Source organism: Anguilla anguilla, chromosome 7 (assembly GCF_013347855.1).
Source record: "Anguilla anguilla isolate fAngAng1 chromosome 7, fAngAng1.pri, whole genome shotgun sequence".
Taxonomy (NCBI): Eukaryota; Metazoa; Chordata; class Actinopteri; order Anguilliformes; family Anguillidae; genus Anguilla; species Anguilla anguilla.
Window position 1 is genome coordinate 25,193,884 of NC_049207.1, and position 20,395 is coordinate 25,214,278.

Sequence of the window (20,395 nt, forward strand, 5' to 3'; positions counted from 1 at the left end):
TACCAGTGTGTCAGATAATCCTGTTCATGCAGCTGCAGAAGTCCTTCAGGTGACCTTCGGGGAAAAATGAATGTGCAATGCTTTCTGGACTGACTCTTTCTGAATAATTCCCACAATAAATTCCTGTGCACAGTCAAAACTCCAGACCAAGATCCAAGTATAGACGTAAATGTATATTTATTAGTGAAAGAAAAGTACAATGTGCATTACATCATAAAAAAATTAGTAGTCAGTTACTTCAGAGTGATTACAGATACAGGTCTTCTTTTTGTCACTTTGAAGCAGTGCCTAAATCCTCCACGTTCAGTTAGAACAAGGGATCATAGAACTGCAAGAGCAGTTATAAAATGAAAGCACCAGTAGTTTAATCTCAAAACTCTCTGTGAGCTATGGGCACATTAGCTTCTCTTGGTTTCCTTGTGCCAAATTGTACACACAAAGTGAACAACTTGAAAAAACATTAAAAGTCTAAAAATGTCTAAAACCTGACTAAATAAATGCTTTGAAACTTAAAAAAAAGCACCAAATATCCCCATCTATAGAAGAAAACGATGCTTAAGTGCTTGCTCTCATCCTATTCCCCAAATTACTGCAGTCCACTCCATATCTGACTTTCCAAGATCTTGCAAACAATGTCACAGTCCTAAATTTCTGCATGCCATAACCGGTCTTCTCTATATTTCATTGTAATGTAATCCAAAGGATTATACACTGAGGGATTATAAACCATGATGTTCTCAGCTCTGTCTGTTTGATGGTAGTTCCTGAAGTCTCCACTCGGGACATTAGGTTGAAGGAGCCGTTTCAGTGAATACGCACTTAAACCAGGGGAATGACGGGTTAGACCTCCATGTTCTGCTGTCCAGAGACGTTACTCTGAAATGAGTTTAGTGTTTGTTGTGGCTCTTCTTCTGAAGCGTGTGACCGATGGCACACTGCCTGGTCTACGAGCTCAGACCCCTGCCTGCTATGCCCAGCCTTTCTCTCCTGCCAGTTGTGCCACTTATAAAGGGGATGTTCTTTCACACCTCTCCCACAACAAACTGTTGTACACTGCTTGTTTTAATAAAAAATATATTTGGAGAAAAAACAACAGAAGAAAAGAATAAAATCTATTACTCAGGGAGTGGAGATGAAAGGAATTAGGGGGGTCGGAGGTACGTATTTGTGTAATGAGGGAGGAGGTGTTCCTCTCCAACTGCAGATCTTCTCCCACTCCTGATGCCTCCAGGAGCTACCACCAGGAGGCGCACAGCGGCACACCTCACAGCTCCTCCTCTTTGCCGGCAGGTACTAGAGAAGAAGACCGACAGCGGTCACTCGTGTTGCTAAAAGTACATTCGATGTCATTAAAATATGTTTAGTTATGAATTCTTATCACAGGAAATAGATGAGACAATATTTGTTGTAACATGGGATATCTATAGAATGATTGTCTGTACTTTTCTCAAATTCATCATTTTGTCTCAAAGTATTTAAGTATTAAGTATACAGCAAAAATAACTAATTTCACTCCAACATTACCATATGTTTGGAGGGCACTGTATATACATACACACATACATATGTAGGAAAGACTTAGGAAAGATGATGTACATGTTCACTTGTAATACTAATATTATACAATAGTTTGGAATGTAAAGGAATAAGGTGTGCTGGTAAAATATTCCAACAAGTTGATGTAATACTTGTTTTCTCAACGTGCCAGCGTGTTTCACCCAGAGCAGTGTTTAATGGGCTGTGTGTGTGTGTGCATTAGAGCGTGCAGGAACAGCTCCCCATAAGACAGGCCTCATCTGTAAGCTTTTGCCCTGCTGACAGACAGCCTAGCTTGGGCACACTCCTGCTACGTGTCCCAACAAGATCCAGCGCGTCAGCGGGACAGATGTCAATTCCTACACGTCCCCCCCACACTCTACCTGCAAACCCCCTGACCCCCATCAATCCCCACACTCTACCTGCAAACCCCCTGACCCCCATCAATCCCCACACTCTACCTGCAAACCCCCTGACCCTCATAAATCCCCACACACTCCCTGCAAATCTTCTGATGGCCTCATAATTCTGAGATTAGATATTTGTGATCTCACACCATAAAAAGGGTATAGACTGCACTGTAGTATTTAATGTAATGTTGGATAATGTTAGCGGTTAGCCATAGTATTAAGACGCTCCAGTCATAATGCCATGCTTAAGTGCTGATAAATGTATCCATCGTAGGCTTGAGCCACTGAACGCTCATTTTAGAGCTTTCTGGTGAAGCCGGTGGAGAACCCCTGGATTGGGGTGTGCAGGTGGAGGGTTCTGGGGCAGGTGCGGAATGGAGGGTTGACCCAGGGAGCTCACCTTCTTTCTTGGTGGGAATGTCATCGAGGGATTTCACCACGTGGATGGTGCCCACGGCCGACGCCTCACCCTTGGAGTTGGTGGCGTGACACTCGTAAGACCCGGCCTCATCCTCGGTGAGAGGGGAAATCTACCAGGCACACAGACACGGCATCATCAGCATCACTCAACGAAATGTCTATGGTTTTAATTGGACTGTGAAAAAGGGGCATCTTCACTGGGAACAAGAGATGTGCGGTCTTTCCTCGATCATGTTTATGTCACAGTGAATATTTTTTTGTCAATGGTGTGTGTGTGTGTATATTTGTGTATATTTGTGTGTATGTGTGTGTGTGTGTGTGTGTGTGTGTATCTGAGGACAGTACTCACCAGCACCCAGCCTGTAACCTCATGCTTCTCTGGTCCACCACGGGTCTGGATAGCCAGGTTATCTTTATCTCCAGGGAGCAGGTCAGTCTTTCCCTTGTTACTGAGAATCTGGGGTGGGTGATATAAGTTAATAAGAGCCAAAGCTTTCCTCTCATGAAAATGAAAAAAACCTCACATATTTCTTGGCATGGACCCATACTAAGATGGTCGTGAATATCACAAAAAACATTACAAAGTACTATGGCCAGAAATTCAAAGTTTGTAGTAATTTGTGTAGGTTTCTGAGCAGGTATTAGTAGCTCATTCTTTTCTTTAGCAGTCTGTAGAAGCCATTTTCCTTCCGTTTGTGAAAGACTAATCAGCATTCAGAGAAGTTCTAGCAGCATGTTCACTGGCTTTAAAACTATGACTGTGGAGTATGCTGGTGGTGAGAAAGATCCCATCCTCTGATAACATGCTCTGCTCGCACAATGTACACATTGTTTGAGTAAAGGCACAGGCTAAAGGAATGTGAATTTCAGGTCAAAGTTCGCAGTCAAGCTATGGACCGAGCAATGCCGAAGTCACGAAGAGCTGCTGCTTTTGGTCACGTGTGGACAAAGTAGCTTTTATCTTCCCATAATTCCCATAATTGCTTGGAACGACTGTGTCACGAATCCTCAACCCTGGTCCTGGAGGTTCACAGTGTCTGCTGTATGTTGTTGCAATTCAGTACATGATTGATACATTTAAGTGTTTGATTAGCTGGCCTGAATTGGTTGCTGTTTTTAAGGAGTGGCTGTCTTAGATCAGAGTTGAGGTTGCCTGCTATCTGTTATGTTTAATTTGGCAGGAACAAATGGGCTTTCATATGATTAAAGTCACTAGATGTCTTGGTAAGCATGGTGGCATAAGACAACCATGGATACAAGAGCAAATGTGTTCTGGTAATTTTGGCAAGCCAAACGTTCACTTTTTCAACCAAATGTAGCCGGGTTTTCAGCTGAACGTCTAGGCAGCGTTTCACCAACATTTCGCAACAGAAATGTTCACTGGCTTACGTGCTCTAAAGACACGTCCCAGCCTCTCAACCTTTTGCCTTAGGCTCTTGGGTAAGGGAGATCAATGCTGTGTTGTCCAATGAGCTTGTCTCATTTTATGGACTTAATTGCCCATAATTCCCACAGTACCGTACTGTTAGTCAAGCACACAGTGTCCTGTCCAAATGCTCTGGGGTAGTGTTCTCTCTCCCCCTCTCTCCCTTCCTCTGTTATTTCACTGATCTGAACTGACTACTGATTAGCTAGCTCAGTGTCTAAAACACTGCTTTCATCTGTCCATGCTCTGGAGGCAAGGGCTTATCTTTAGCTTGCATATTGGAGTGGGAAATGCATAGACTCCAAGAACTGCAGCCCAGAAGAATTTTGTTCGAAAGAACAGCTGTAAAATTATCATTTCTTCTGAATTCTAAGGAGAAAATAATTCAGACTACTAAGCAGTATATCCCAATCTTGACATGAAATCCCCATCTTTATTATTGTAGCCACCCCATCCCCTACCCCCTCCATAAATTACACCCTTGTCTGGAGGTCAGTTCAAGGAAGTAAAGAAGGCCACAGACTCCAGCAGCAACCTTATTAACTTCCTGTGATTCACACCCAGAGAACAGAGAATAGGAACAATGCAACTAAGAGATCTCTTTTCTTCTGTATTTCTTTGAGGCCAATATGAGATCTCATTCAGGCTGCACAGAGACATAGGAAAGTGTCTCAAATTTCTCTGCTTTTTATCATAAGATATACATGGCTGAAATCTCTATTTAGACTCAGTGTGATATTAATGGGAGATGCCAGGAGTCTTTCAAATAACTCATTAAATCTAATGTCAAAAATCTCAGGCCTTTCTCAAACTGAGAAGAAAACATTATCTCAAATATTGTGACTGTATCCTTTTAAGAGATGCTAAAATGTAGAGTATTCATTTTTCATTTGCCTCACAGACATCTTGTTTTCTCAATTTGATTCCTGTTTTTCTCCTGTGAGATTTGGTTCTTGTATGATCCAATAAAGATATACTCATTTTTCTGTCTCCTGAGAAAGAACTGAGACAACAATGATAAATAAGAAACACATTCTTTGTCATTACTGTGGTGTATGTGGATTTTCCACATACACCACAGTAATGACAAAGAATGTGTTTCTTATTTATCATTGTTGTCTCAGAGAGAACAGCACTGTACATACACCTCTCAAACAAACCCCACATCCTCTGATCTTTTTCACCAGCTTTTCCTCTGGAGCCAGATTCTCTCAATATTTCAATGTAAGCCTCCCAAAAATATATATCTCAAATATTAAACATCAATATAACTCGAAACGGAGACATGGGTACATTTTTATGTAGGTGTGACTGTAATATCTCTGTTTGTGTTCATATGACGGAATCGCTATTTCCCCTTCCCACAACCCTTCCTGTTTCCTCTGCTATTGTGTCTGTGGTTATTAATGGTGTTGATCTTTTTTACACATCCCATGTTTTAACAAAGCCATACTGAGGAATCAACTCCAGAGAAGTGAACACAAACAACTAAAGATTGGTGCTTGTTGCCAGGGTTTTAGTGCAAATTGTATACGCAAAACAAATAGAGTAAATACTTTCCACATGAAACATTATTTGTATGATGTGATAGCTTTGATAGTGAAATGGTTCTCCATAATAAAATACAAACTGATCCTCTTTAACCCTTTGAAGAATTTTTTGGAATGTTTTTTCACACATTTTTACACCAGCTTAGAATGATATGTGTGATCTCATACATTAAAGGTTTAAAATATCAAGATCTTTTTAATGTATGGAAAAACTGCATTTTCTTTTTGAACCTTACTATCCCCAGTGATCATTAGTTGCTTAATCATATGCTGATAACAAACATTATTTCAATTATTAAAGAATAATTGTTCACAAAAGCTGTCTTTGCTCGCAGGAGAGACAGGTAAGAACACACGGTGCACCCTACAGTCCGTGCACTGCAAAGCTTGACTGAATAGACATCAGTCTTTCATAAGTACTTAGCCCCACTGCCCAGCCTCCCTTTAAAACCAAGTCATGCTCTGTACCTTCTTCCAGGTGAGCACAGGGGTGGGGATTCCGATGGCCTCGCAGCTCAGGTACACCTGAGAGCCTGTAACGTTCCACACCTCTCCGGGCGCTGTCACGATGGCAGGAGCTACGGGAGGGAGGACAGATGCAACGCGAGCAGTTTAATATCTTCTAACTGCACATCAATCTATCTTAGCCATAGTCTCTTTTCCAGAGGGCAAGAATCAACAGTTCTTCCAGGCAGGAATTTTCAAGTGGACGGATTGCTAATACTGCACATATTGACTGATACGTGCTCTCTGGTTTAGAGACAAAGAAGAGCCAGGGGGTGTGGTAGTTCTGCTCTGTCGCTGTGATACTCCAGAGATGGATGCCCAGAACTAGTGCTCTGGAGAACTGGCAGAAATGAATTCACGGGGGAGGATTCAAAAACATGGAACAGCTTAGCAAGACATGCAGCAGAGGCAGAGACCCTTGCAATGTTCAATCTTAGTCTTGGTGCAGAGCTGGATACTCTCTAGCAGAGGTGGAAAATCCAGGTTCAGAAAGTAAAATTCTAGCCCAGTATTTTGTTTCAACCACCTAGATTTGCTAATGTGCACAATTCTTCAGCCAGGAGGTAGAACTAACTGGTGAAATAAGAGTTCATCTGCAGACAAAACACATGGAAGGACTTTTACTTTTTGATCCCTGGACTTTCCACCTCTGCTCTCTAGACTGAGGGTACATGATGGCCTTGCTCAATGATCTGTTCTTCACATTATGTATTCTTATGTACCTATGTTCCGAAAGACTGTGAACGTGCTTTGGAAGTGAGAAAAAATAAATGAACAATTAAAAATGTAATGATTTGTCCAAAGGAGAGTTAAAGTTTACCCTGGCTTAGTATACTGCTAGCAATTCAACTGGTAGAATAATCAAAGTCCTAGGTGCTCACACAGAGATGCAATGTTAAAAGGTCATTATATAGTCAAAACCTTAACTGGCAATGGCTAATGCATTGTAGGTAATGAGCCTTCTATAGTCTATAGTATGCTGTACAATGATATACATTTATTCATAAAAAGATAACAAACATCTGTCATTTTGTGGATCCAGATTTATTTTGTTTCTTGTCTGTGTGTGTGCGTGTGTGTGTGTGTCTTCATCAGCAGCTGCCTCTATATATGATAGTAAGCATGACATATAAAAACATGTCTTGTCTTTTCTGGAGAACAGCCAAACCAGTTTTCAATAGTAATGCACAGCGACCGCGCCATTATTCCTTCAGGCTACGTCTTTAAAAGTTCTGCTTCGCTGAAATTTATCATCTGATATATATTCCATTTTTCTTCCTCACTGCAGTCACTGTCAGAAATATATAAATAAATAAAAAGATTAGAAAGCATGGAAACCGTGGCGGACTTGCAGGTGTTCGCATACGCTGTGGTGAAAATAGGTTTTTGGCTGTTTTTACTTGTGCTGCTTGTGGTGGTAAGAGGAGACAAACAGATGTGACACTCAAACTGAGTGCACCTGAGTGAAACTGCAATCAAAATAAAATGAGGGAACTGTCACACATACAAATATGGAATGCTCCTCAGAGGCCAGTCTTGTTATTGTAACCTGAGAGTCGCTTTAAATTCATTTGTAAACCAGACAAATACGTAAACTAAATAAGCTGATAAGCTGACATCGCTTATGGATTCCTTCCGCTTAAATGTTTGCTCTTCATTTTCTGTGTGACGCTATACAAACAGGAGAGGAAGCTAGTATGTGCGGGACCGTAAATATACTTGAACTCCGACCCCCCCAAAGTCATTTCATTGGGGCCTCCTTATAGACAGCCGCCATAAATAAAGTTTCGAGTTTGACATAAAATCTTGTAATTTTACGTGCATCAAGTTCAAATTCATCAATCATTCTTAATGCTCCAAAAGGGCCTTTTAGAAATTTTGACCTGAAACTGTCTCAGCATTGAGTTTTTAATCTTCTTTTCATAACAGTCAGAGTTGAGACAGACCTGGGTCAAATATGTTTTTGAAAAACTTTAACTCTTCAGATTCTGGTGAAGATTAGAAAACACACCTGCAGATGACTGAGAATATTCAATGACCTGAGTTACCAAATCTGTACAAACATATTAAAAGAAAGCTTCTATGCTGGATACTGGTGTAAATGGATGTCTCTATTAAATTAGTCATCAATCTGCAGGAATGTTAGTGGAGTTCTTTTAGGTTTAAATTATTTCAGATAATTATTTGACTCAGGTCTGATCTGAGACAGATTTCCCATTTGGTCCCGCCACACTTTCAGGTCAAAACTGGCATGGGAAAATAAATTTTAAAGTCAGTTCCCATTAAAAAAAAGTTTTAAAAAAATGCTTGTGACGTACAGGGTTTATATGCAAAAACAAATAGTGCCTGCTGGGGCTTGCTGCTGAAGCACGAGTCTGGTTCGGCTCTACTGGATACAGGCAAATTAGACCCCAGCAACTCTGTGGAATGCAACACGCTCGGCTAACAGGCATATTTTCTTTTTTTTTATAAATACCCCCTATTGACCGGCCAATCCCGGGCTGGCACACAGACAGGATTAATCATGCCAGGGTTCGCTGAGCTGAGGAGACAGGCTTTGCCCTGAAACAACAGCCCAGGCTGTGTGTCCATAATCATCGCGCTGTTGTTTGATCAACCATCACCTCCTTTCATGGGCCGCAATCCACCCGTGGCCGGAATTTCAGACGACGCGCCTGTCTCACAATGAGCGAAAAGTCAATTAGCCATCTCCTCCATTGTGTGCTGACATTATTCACAGTCTCTGTGCTGCTCTGTCTGGGTGGGTTTTCATGTTCTGCTAGTGACTGGCTTAGCCACAGCCTGGCTTAGAATCTCAGCCAGGCCTCACTTACACAGGAGTCAGGTACAATGGTTACATTTTTTTAAAACATTTTTTTTTCTTATTTAACCTTTATTTAACCAGGGCAGTCAGACCGAGATTGACATTTCTTTTTCAAGTGAGCCCTCGGGCCTACACGTCTTTGGACATTGGGAGGAAACTGTAGTACCCAGAGGAAACCTATGCAAACAAGGGGAAGGCATGCAAACGTGCAAACAGGATTTGAACCCAGAACCCTCCGTCTTGCAAGTGCTAACCGCTATGCCATCAATCTGTCAAAATAAGGTTGCCTGTTCAATTCATATTTAGGCCAAAGCTGCCAGGTCCTTCAGCAAAGGTACTTTACCTGAGCTGCTTCTCTAAATATCCATGTGAGTAATTGGTTTGCATGTAAAAACAGGTAAGCAGTGTACCTAGTGACTCTGGATGAGATAGACATATCTACTAAATGTAGTGCATTAAACAAGGTCATAAATTTATGAGCAACGTTCCTCCACTTCAGCACATGCAATTAAGCATTCATTCACATTATGAAATATTACGATCTTTACAGTGACAGCTGTACTGCCTACCAGCAAATCATACTGACAGTATAACTGAGCATGATTTCATCTATTGCACGTATTTACTGTGAATAGAAGAAGCCGATTGGTCAGACAATGGCACGATATTCCCATGTTCTCCCCCCAGACATGGAGAGGGTCAGGGTTTCAGAGGGAGGCAGTAATGAAGACCCAGCACTCCCCTAATATATCATCACAGGGATTCCTAAGCATTCCACCCCCAGGACCCCACTGGCAACAGCAGCATGTTCTTTCCTGTGTGGCCAAGACACCCAGTTTTTGACTGGCACACCCAAAAAACTTGGTGTTCCCTCCTGATCCACGATTTCAATCCCCTCCCCACTCCACCCCCTCGTCTGCAATCCAAATCTCTCCCCGATCCACCCCCAAATTTCTCTGCTACACCACTCTGCTACACATCTCTGCCACTACTGCAGGACCTATTTACTCAGCAAAATAATACACTTTCTGTGACCACACATACCCTATCACAACATAGCCACATATCAAGATCTAATGTGAAATTAAAACTGTATTTTATGACATATCAAAACAAGTCTATGTACAAAAGGGACTGTGGGGACTCTGTGACGTACAGGCTATTTTTATTTATTTTTTTAAAATCATGCCTCTCACATCCCACCCCAGCCATTCTCACGACCCCCGCCGACCGGCCCCAGTCCACAATTTGGGAACCGCGGCCTTGTCAGTGACCTGTGTTCACTTTTCACTCAACGAGTGACAGCTACCAATTCTGCTCCTTTGCTAAAGGCAAAAGTCTCTGTGTGCATGTCATGGAATCATGCATTAAATATGACAAAATAATTGCTGCTGCCAATCCTTTCATGATAGAATCTTCTGCAAAACAGATTGGAAGACAGCTTCATTTTTGGATTCCATTAACTTGATATTGATTTTGGCATGCACTCCCAGGTGAAATTCATGTATTTTAGTTTGCCATGTAAGTTTAAAAGTGTTCACTAACTACAATGAAGAGGCACAGATCATACTGCTATTATACCAGCTATTATTCTCTAGTGCCAGGGTTTTCAACAGAGGGTCCGCAGACCCCTGGGGGTCCTTGAAGGTACTGTAGGGGGTCCCTGGCCAGACTTGATATGCAATGACTATATATAAATTTGGGAAAATACGCACAACATATAAAACAATTTTTATATAACCCTTTATTAACGCATGATGGGTTCTCCTAGGTGATTATGAGACTTTGGAACTCCCGGATCAGAAAAAGTTGAACCCCCCTGCTCTAACGTTTTGAAAATAATGGTTCCGAATAAATATTCATCCAGCACCTGCGTCACCGAGAGTGGTGTGCGCGCAGACATCAGGTTCCACGAACGGGTAAACGCGTCAGTATGGAAGGTTACTGCAGCCTTCTATAGCTCGTGCAGCGGTCCATTTGAGAACGAATACGAAATGACCACGATAAAGTCTATTTCGGTCGACTTCTGGAATAGGGACGACGGTTTTATAAATACATTCTGCACGAATCTGTAACGAAAGACCGCTGCCACCCTGTCACAGATTAAAAAGTAGTTCAATCTATTTAAAACCGTAAACATGATCCGAATTGTATTCTTTAAATCGAATTATATTTTCTGTAAAGCTTAAATCAGCCACCGCATCTCCTTATTACTTTCAGAAAACAAGGATACATGACATTTATATTATAAAACAATAGCGATAGCTTACTAAAACAATCACAACTACTAAATAATAATAATAATAATAATAATAATAATAATATCATCACCTTTCGGGCATTTTCCTTTATTCTGGACTTTAATCTCAGGGTTATTTTGGTCGACTGCTTTCAAACTGGCGGCTTTCAAATCACACCCGGTTTCATAAGTCACTCCGTCGGTGCCACACACTTCATAGTCGCTCTTGCAGACGCAAACTCCGAGTTTGCCTTTTTTCCCTTTGTCGCTCTTCACGCATTCCAGCCCAGCGGCGCATCGCTTCGCTGTGGATCCCCGCCCTCCACAAGGCTCTTTCGGGCCGGCCGCGCACATCGAACAGCAGCCGCAGGAATCCAGAACCTTGCCGAACTCGCAGCCATCAGCAGGGAGAGGGTCGCAGCCAGTGGTGTTGCAAGTGCCGCAGCTGCGGGGAACGCGGTCCGAAGCCGCAGTCATAAACGACAGGGACGCCACAAGAACAAAAAGCACCAGCATCTTGTCGTTCTAAGTGCCGTCCTGTTTTGACAGCTTCAGTTCTATAACGGCTAATACAGTACCACGTCGGTTTACAGTAGTTTTATTCAAGACTGACCCCGCCCAGAAGATACCGCCTTTCCCATTTTTATACTTCTGTACACAAACCCACAGATCATTTTTTGATGATTAATGTGCCTTTTAAATTACTTGAATTAAGACTTTTCTTTAAAGAAGCCTCTACTGGTATTTGCACACTTGATTCAGGGCCAGTAGTTAAACATGTCAAAATAACACACTATACCATCAAGTTTTTTTTATTTTTTTATCTCTCATCTCCTCATAACCTTTATGATTCAGGAATAGCCTTTTGGAGACAGACAGCAATATAATTTTAAGACATAAATTTCCAATACTTGTTTTACAGTTTTTACAGTATTTCACAAAAGACGACAAATAGTTTTCTTTTAATTACGTTAACGTGGAAATTATGATTTTTTGCAGTTTTTTAATAGGCCTCGACTTTCTAGATGCAAATTAAAGTAACATTCTTTCAGGGAGGTATTTTTTCTTGCCTGAGTGGAGAATAGCAAACAACTAAAAAGATAAATAGCACTAGGCTATCAGGAGCCACTTTAATCCAACAGCTACTCTGTCAATAGGACACACATCAGCAGGGGCTTCATAAACAAATAATTCTGGTCTCTACTGAGGAGAGTACAGGCTGGTACCTGTGAGTTAGGGGCACAGAGGTACATGACAGACTAGCAGTTCTGCCCCACCTCTCTTCATGTCCCATTGGGCGAGTCTTCAGCGTAGTTTGAGGATGCTGCCTGCCTCCTGGGCTGGTAAGTCATCGCAGACAATTGACCACCACTGGTTGACTGGTGGTGGCAGTACACTTTCCTCAGCTCATACAGAGTCAAGTAGTGAAATAACTGATGCCTCGTGACTGTTTCTCTGTGGGTCTATAGGAGTGCTGGGGACCCCTGTTGGTCAGGAAGTGGAATCGCACAGCCAATGGCAAATGGCCTGAGTGAGTCTTCAGAGACCAGGCTATCTTATCCAGGGCAGGGTGACTCACAAAGCAAAGGCCACAACGTGTACACCGTGGGGAGCCATTTGGAACACAGAGGCTTTGGCCTTCTACTCAAGGGCACAGCAAAGGTGTCAGATTCAAACTCACAACCCCCGTTTGCATGAGCAGAGCCTGGGCTCCAGGCTCTATTTCAGGTACTTGGCGACGAAGGCGGTGGCGATGTCGCGGTAGGGCGTGTCCGAGTCGGACCGCGTCGGCGGGATTCGGCAGAGCCGACGGAATCGGGGGGAGCGCAGGAGCAGGTTGTGGAACAGCCCCACGCAGCTGGAGCTCAGCCAGTACAGGGCCATTGACTGCAGGAGTAAGAGAGAAATTAGGGGGCAGAGGGCAAGGGTCAAAGGTCAGAGTTCTCGCACCCATATAAACATTCAATGCCTCTGCCTGTTTGTGTGGGTCAGGCGGAACTATCACTACGGTGAGAAACTTCGTCGTCGTTTTCTCAGCCCCAGACTTAGAGTGCGTGATCTTACGTGTGGCTGTATGTGCTGCACTCGCTAACGCAACGTATGCCTGTGTGGAATGCAAGTGGGTGTATTGTTTTTCACCTTTATTCAACCAGGTAGGTTAACTGTTTTGTTTGCAGTGACAGCCTGGGGAGTCAAAGTCAGTGGGGAATGCATGGGACTCCGCAGCCAATCAGATTTTTTTGCTTGTGATAATTTGACCAGGACATCATGGGTTAACACCATGCAGTGTATTTATGTGCGTGTGTCTGTAAGACCAGTAAGACCTTGTGACTTACGGAGGGAACAGTGGCTGCAAGAGGGATCATCACCAGGGAAATTCCACGAATGAAGTTGGTCACGTACTTCTGAAGCTTTGAGGCTTCTAGTCGCCGCAGTGCAAATATCTAAAAACCAAAGGGTGGGGGGGTCAAAGGGGAGATTGGGGTTATAAAGAGTGCAGTCGCAACAAATAGTTTCCCCCAAGGCACATTTATAAGTGGGTGTTAAACAGGAAACACCCACTTATAAAAGGGGTCATATAAGGGCACCGCAAATGATGGATAAAAGTTTAATCATGGGTGGGGCTGAACACTTATTTAACACTAAAAGCGCAGATTAATCCCTCTGTAGAACACGGATAGAGGACACCTGTGGAGACACGGGCCTGGTTGCCACGTGAGACAGGTGACTCACCTCCACGCTGAGGAGGTTAGCCAGCCCCAAGCACACAGGCATGACCCAGGTGCTGTCAGGCAAAGTGAGGTCTGGAAACCAGAGAGCGCCCCCTACTGCCAGCTCTCCCTGCAGAGCTGAGAAACACAACACGCAGCAATAGGTTTACTGCAAATAATAACAATAAAAACTAGAAATAAATAAAATAATAAATAACAATAAAAACTGTTTCAAAGTTTAGTTTTTTTTTCCTAACAGGATTTCAAATTGCGGAACACACAAGGTGAAGTCATTGACTGATGTAAAATAAACACTAACCTGTTTCTCATAGATTTTTTGAACAAATGTAGAATGTTAAGTGTTACAGTGAGTTCTGAACGAATGATGTAGAATGTTGGTGTTACTGTGTGTGCTGAGTAGATGTGTAACGATGCATCATGACACAAAATTTCACAATCCAAAAACGTGATGATACACATCGTGCAGCTGAAAAAATGATCGCCATGTCAGCTAAATCTGATCTCTTTCAATTATGCCGCCAAAATACATTCTTTAGCCCAATTTTCACAAGGCTAGTTTTAACTCAGGACGTCCTGTAATGTTATTTTTCCAAATTATGTTGGTAATTGCAGCGAAGCGTTCTGGATAAAATAATCCTGGCCTTTTCACGTCTGTCAGCGAGATGTTCCACCAAACAATCGCCAAACTCCTCTATCGCAACACCGCAAACAGGAGCCAAACACTGCATACCACTTGTAGGACTTCAAAATCTGCCACCGACTGTCCTGAACACAACACATATTTTCTCCCCACTTTCGTTTTTGGTGAAGTCGTAACACAGATTGTGAACACTCGTGACTTGTGTTGCAGCTGAAATACAATTGAACTGATGCCGGGGGGGAACTTAATTGAGGCACTTCTGCGCTATCCTGCTTTCCAGCTGTCCACTGATGCGGTGGAAAGTAAATGCTCATTTATTCAACGCGTGCCTCTCAGGCAAAAGCATACCTTGCAGTTCAAGCTACTTTAGTCCCAATTAAGTTAGCTTGTTTTTACAACTGCAGGAGACATCCTGAATTCTCAAAGATCTCAGCTGCTGCCTGAAATTGTCTAAATGCTGATTTTACTGAAAAAGGTGTGTCCTTATTCTAGTCTAGAAAAAGAAAATCCGTCTAGTCATTTAAGTTTTTTTTTTCTATTTAAATTGAGTTTTGTGGTCACTGGTCGAACAAGCTAATTTGTTTTATTTCATTGAAGACATTCTATTATTTATTGCACTGAAAATTATACATTGCGTTTACAAAATAAAAAAGTCATAATCATCTAGTCATAACTTGATTTATTCAAACTTTGTGAGAAAATATTGTGAGTATCAAATCGTGAAACCCTGTATCGTTTATCATACCGAATCGTGAGCCAAGTGTATCGCTACATACCTACAATAGTGTGAATGAATGAATGATGTAGAATGTTTGTGCTAGAGTGTGTTCTGAATGAATGATGTAGAATGTTAACATTACAACGTGTGCTGAATGAATGATGTATATTGTTTGTGTTTCAGCATGTGATGAATGAATGATATATATTTAGTGTTACAGTGTGTGCTGAATTATATAGAACATTAGTGTTGCAGTGTGTGCTGAATGAATAATGTACATTGTTAGTGTTACAGTGTGTGCTGAATGAATAATGCATATTGTTAGTGTTACAGCGTGTGCTGAATGAATGATATATATTGTTAGTGTTACAGCGTGTGCTGAAAGAATGATATATATTGTTAGTGTTACAGCGTGTGCTGAATGAATAATGTATACTGTTCGTGTTACAGCATGTTCTGAATGAACGAGTACAGGCTGTAAGTGTGAGTGGTTACCCTGTGTGGAGTCTGCCGTGCCCAGGCTGAGGTTTCGCAGAGCCAGGGAGAGGCACACCCACATGGGCAGCTGCACCCACACCAGCAGGCTGGCCTTGAAGGGGTGGCAGTTATCCCGCACATACAGCTCCGAAACGATCCGCCGCAAGTTCTTTTTGAACTGGTACCTACCCGTGGGTGTTAAAAAGAGGAAAGGGGAGCGTGGTCAGGACAATGGACACGTTTAACGCAGACACACAAGGTACAGACAAAGCCGTTAACCACTGACAGACACACACACAGGACAGACACAGCTGGTTACCACTGACACACGCACATGCAGTACAGATGAAACCTTATACCAATGATGCACACACACACACAGTACACACGCAGCCATTAACCACTGACACTGACAGACACACACACACACACACACACACACACACACACACACACAGAGTATAGGTGCCAGCTTTTACCACTGACACGCAAACAACAAACAGATAACAATCCTCTATTAATTGATGAACAATACCTAAAAATATTTTTGTTCTATTTTTGCATTCTTTATCCATCCTTTGAGGCAGATCACTTTTTCTAGAGACCCTGGTGAGAAATGCATATTCGCTACTGACAAGCTAGAATAACTGACCCAGATGTGCTACCAGGAGGTCGAAGGTCGGCTCTTACCGGCAGACTTTTTCTGACCAGTCCAGCTGCTTGCCCCGCACAGAGACCTCGTAGCGCAGGCGTTTCGCCAACTCCGCAATCTCCGCCTGCAGAGCCTCGACCTAGCTGAAAGCAAGGCCACAGGGGGCTATTTCACTATTTCATTTGGCAAACCTTACCCTTCAAAAATCAAAACACATGGCCTCCATAAACATACAAAAATACTGGACATTGCTTTAAAAGGCCGGCCCTCACGGTTCAACTGAATATCATTTTTCTTTTTTTTTTTCTTCCAGAAAGAACATCTGTTTCCCTTAATTAAAAGAACAACACGAGACGACCATTTATAAACATTCTCAACGTCCTCCTGAGATCTGGTACAGAGCAAAGATAAGGGGGCACTGCCAAATAAAGAAAACACAGCTTTTTCCCAGGGTCAGGGGGAAACATCTTTTGACGTTACTGGGGCGACCCACTCACATTCCAAGGAGTCCAAGGCAGTCCACTCAAAACACAAGGGGCACGGTATGAGATTTAAGCATCGGCAATCTTGGCAGTTCCAATGTGTTATGACTGCACTGTACTGTACCACTTTCACGCCAGTCACGACTTTAGCATTTATTTCTAATTGTGTAGAAGAGGCAACTTCACAGTTAGTCCATGAGAATTGATTGGATTTACACCCTTGTATGGTGGAAGACGCCACTGACTATAGCCGCGTTTCCACCAAAATTACCCGGAACTTTCAGTCCCAGGAACTACTTTACCAGGAACTAAAAGGTTCCTTCAGCCAATGGTTGTCTGCGTTTCCACCGGGGTCTAAAGTACCGCGAAGATTAGGCAAATTAGCCCACTGACGTTGTCGTCGGTCCATCTGTCATATGATTTCTTCTGTAACCCCATACTACCACCGAAGTAGCCTACATTATTTTCTAATAACCGGGACAGCCCGGAGGGGCTTATTCCACTTATATACAACGGGTTACCAACAATGACTATATATGGTTACTTTTGTATTTATTGATTTTCATATATCCTCTCAAACACATTATTTAACAGCAGAAAACATGCACACGTTGTAAACAATTTGCTGTTTTATTACTTTCTCGTCGTCAATTCCATATAGGCTAATCGCAAAATGACAAGAATAGAACGAAAACTCGGACTTGCGTGAAAATGTAAATTAGTAGTGGTACAGCCACCGTTTGCTTTCCTTCGAAGTTACTGCTAGCTGAGCAGTGAAGTGTGCCCTCCAGATGCGAACCATGCACCATAAATGAGTCCATAGTCTTCCTGGTCTTTTCGTGGAATTGAAAAATGGCAGTAAAATTGAGTAAAATTACGGCAGTCTGAAAAAGCTAAAGGGAAGATTACTAGAATTAACCTGTTATTTTACCCGGATAAAAAGTGCGGAAGGTGATTTCCAGTTTGCTTGTACTGTATCACCAATGTTAATTATGCAGAACTACCGCATACCTCACATAACTGTATCAAACGTTTTGAGTCAATTACAACGGGCTAACAAAGAAAATCCGGAAGAAAATATTCAGCAACCGAATTAATCCGTTTGAATGTTTTGGTAGCCTACGTAATATGCTGTCCCAGCACGAATGCTTAGCATTTTATAAAACGAATACTAAAGCAAGAAAAGAACAGAAGAGCACACGTTATAATTCCAAGACGTTGACAGGCTATAACCAAAAGTAGGCTACTGCGCCGCATAACATACAAGTTTGATTTGTTATTATGAAAATAAATTGGTTTGCCGCTGCATATTTTCAAACATGGCGGGTAATGGCGGAAAATAAATACAACACAAATGCTACGAGTACTCGACCAATCAGAAATGTTCAGCGCTGCAAGCTCCACCCAAAAGGTTCCTGTACTTTCGGAAAGTACTACCCCCCGACCAGGAACGTTTTGGGGGGTAAAACAAAGCCCCCAGAACTAAATTTAGACCCTAGTTCCTGCGGTGGAAACGCACTGAGTTCCTCAAAAGGTTCCTAGTTCCGGGGTATAGTTCCTGCGGTGGAAACGCGGCTTATAATGGAATGCGACTCACTTAAAAAACTCACAGTAGCCTATATATGTGGTTTGTAGCTGTGGGTCAGGGCTGCTGGTGATGGAGTGTATGAGCACAGAGTAGGTAGGACACTGCGAACTCCTGAACCTGCCCTTCCATGCCAACTGGATGACCCCAAAGCAGGGGGCGAGTCTTGGGTTGTTCAGCAAGTAAAACACACCCCACAGCTGGGAGGTGAAGTGTGCCTCATAAACTAAGCACTGCTTAAACAGAGAAATGTATATGCCTTAAATGCCATTCACACTTAAAACTCTGTACGCATTATAAATACATGATTCATGGGGATGGAGCTCTAAAGCCACTGCAAGGGACCTCACTGCTTCTGAGCCAAGTTCTCAGTAGATGATCTTCTTGGGATTAAATTTTTTTTTTTTTCGTAGTTAACTCTCACTGGAGTGCATATTAAATTTGCTTTGCATTTCAACCTCACACAGCACTCAAATTAGACTTGTTTTCTCACAAGCAGTTGGCAAACATCCCCATTCCCAGTACCAAGCCAAACTGGATGCATCCCTCAAACCACAAGGTCAAACTTTCTACACTGCTCAGAATGCAAACAGACTGAGTGTTCCAAATAGACCTCAAGAGATTATTTCATAGGTGAAAAAACTGTCACAGTAAAGTGTCTTGCCTGACATGAGCTCTTACAGTGTACATGTGGTTCCTATTGGACTCCATTAGAGTTGAATTAACACAGGACATTTTACTGTGCAGTTACCAGCATGAAAATGGAGTAATATCAGCATAAATAGACATCTGCCAGTTACAGATGCAACACGGTTTCGGACTCTCAATATAAGAACAGACCTTTCCTATTATGACCATCTGATAGGCCCCCAACGGGAGAGTGATGACGGTCCGCAGCGCCAGGGTGGTGCCGATGATGCTGGCCCACCACGGTAGCCCCGTCGTCTGCTGCATAGTGACTAGCAACTGCTCGGTCAGATGCACCGGCGTGGAATCCGCCATACTTTCGTACCATCCGGGCCTGTTTGAGCTTAGAGCCCTCCGCGGCGCTAAGCTCCCGGGATGTGTGGGGCAGCGAAGACGGCTGAGTAGCGCCACTGACGCGGGTTTCAACGGAACGCTGGGCTCACTGGAGAAAGCAGCGTGTGCGATGCTCAAAACCCGCGGCTGTAGAATCTGTCGGTTCCCTTGGCAGGCATGCCGACAAGTTGCCGCCACCAGTCTGGCCATGTTTTGCCGCATCATCCTGCACCTGTAGGACAGAGTAGAGGCCGTTATCCAGACCTTTTTAAAATGCATGCTATTCAGCTTGTGAAACGTTGCAAGCAAAATAACGCTATACTGTACTTTGGAAAACACTGGTGCATAGGCACTATTTTACAACTATTTTACATATGCACCCCATTTCTAAATATCCTGCCCCCAAAACAACAAAATACTTGTACCATGTACCGGGTAAAAAAAATCAAAGCGGTACTCCAGTCTTCCCATTCCCAAATATTCTTGTGATTGACGTTTATGATACAGGTATCCAACACAATGAAATTACAACGAATGTGGAAGCGGCATTCCAGTGCGTTAACAGGAAGTTTTTACGGTCTGTTTTTTACTCTATATTACGGCATATATATTGAGTCACATAGCAGCAGAATACAACTATGAAAAATACTCGGTATCCCAAGTGAAGGTCACAGGTAGCCACCCGAATATCAACAGCATACATCATAGGAAAGAGTAGCCTACTCGGAATGGCAATCTTTTGTTCAATTAAAAAAGACAGAACTAAGTTAGACGACATCAGTAGGCTGTAGGAACTCATTCGGCTATGGGTTTAACGTGCGATTCAGACAGAGGAAACGACAAAAGTCCTCACCTGCAGACGGAATGCTAAAGCTTAACTTTTCCGATTATTTTATTGTTTATTTTTCCGTTAGTCTGTTAGCAAATTAGAACCCATGTATCGGAAAATTCATTGTCTTAACACTAGAATTTACAGCGCGAACTACATACAAGAAAGTATATGACAGCAAGCAGGCTCACATTTTCCCCACTAACCTCATTGAGTCGAGAGCATATTACGTATATATCTTGCGCCACTGTTTTATGGGAACTAGTCACATATTGAGGCAGATGCGAACGAATAGGGACATCTTCTGGCGATGTGGATAATTGCAGTATATTAAGCAATACGACTAGA

The 20,395-nt window shown here is 42.6% G+C and overlaps 2 protein-coding genes across 5 annotated transcripts; both read right to left on the bottom strand.

The window, feature by feature from the left end:
• Window positions 1–154: 154 nt before the first annotated feature.
• On the bottom strand, window positions 155–11,498 carry LOC118231216 (insulin-like growth factor-binding protein 7). The gene is made up of 5 exons (XM_035424846.1): window positions 11,005–11,498; window positions 5,811–5,920; window positions 2,716–2,823; window positions 2,347–2,476; window positions 155–1,293 (listed from the first exon to the last, which is right to left on the bottom strand). The coding sequence occupies exons 1-5, from the start codon at window positions 11,426–11,428 to the stop codon at window positions 1,265–1,267; spliced, it is 801 nt and encodes a 266-aa protein (XP_035280737.1). The 5' UTR covers window positions 11,429–11,498; the 3' UTR covers window positions 155–1,264.
• Window positions 11,499–11,708: 210 nt separating this feature from the next.
• On the bottom strand, window positions 11,709–20,273 carry LOC118231214 (cytochrome c oxidase assembly protein COX18, mitochondrial). Of its 4 annotated transcripts, none has more exons than XM_035424842.1 (7): window positions 20,254–20,273; window positions 19,039–19,450; window positions 16,170–16,270; window positions 15,498–15,664; window positions 13,646–13,761; window positions 13,249–13,356; window positions 11,709–12,799 (listed from the first exon to the last, which is right to left on the bottom strand). In XM_035424842.1, the coding sequence occupies exons 1-7, from the start codon at window positions 20,256–20,258 to the stop codon at window positions 12,632–12,634; spliced, it is 1,077 nt and encodes a 358-aa protein (XP_035280733.1). In that variant the 5' UTR covers window positions 20,259–20,273; the 3' UTR covers window positions 11,709–12,631. The 4 variants fall into 4 exon arrangements, with proteins under 4 accessions (XP_035280733.1, XP_035280734.1, XP_035280735.1 ...); XM_035424843.1 differs by having other exon boundaries at window positions 20,239–20,256; XM_035424844.1 differs by lacking the exon at window positions 20,254–20,273 and adding an exon at window positions 20,072–20,247.
• Window positions 20,274–20,395: the final 122 nt, after the last annotated feature.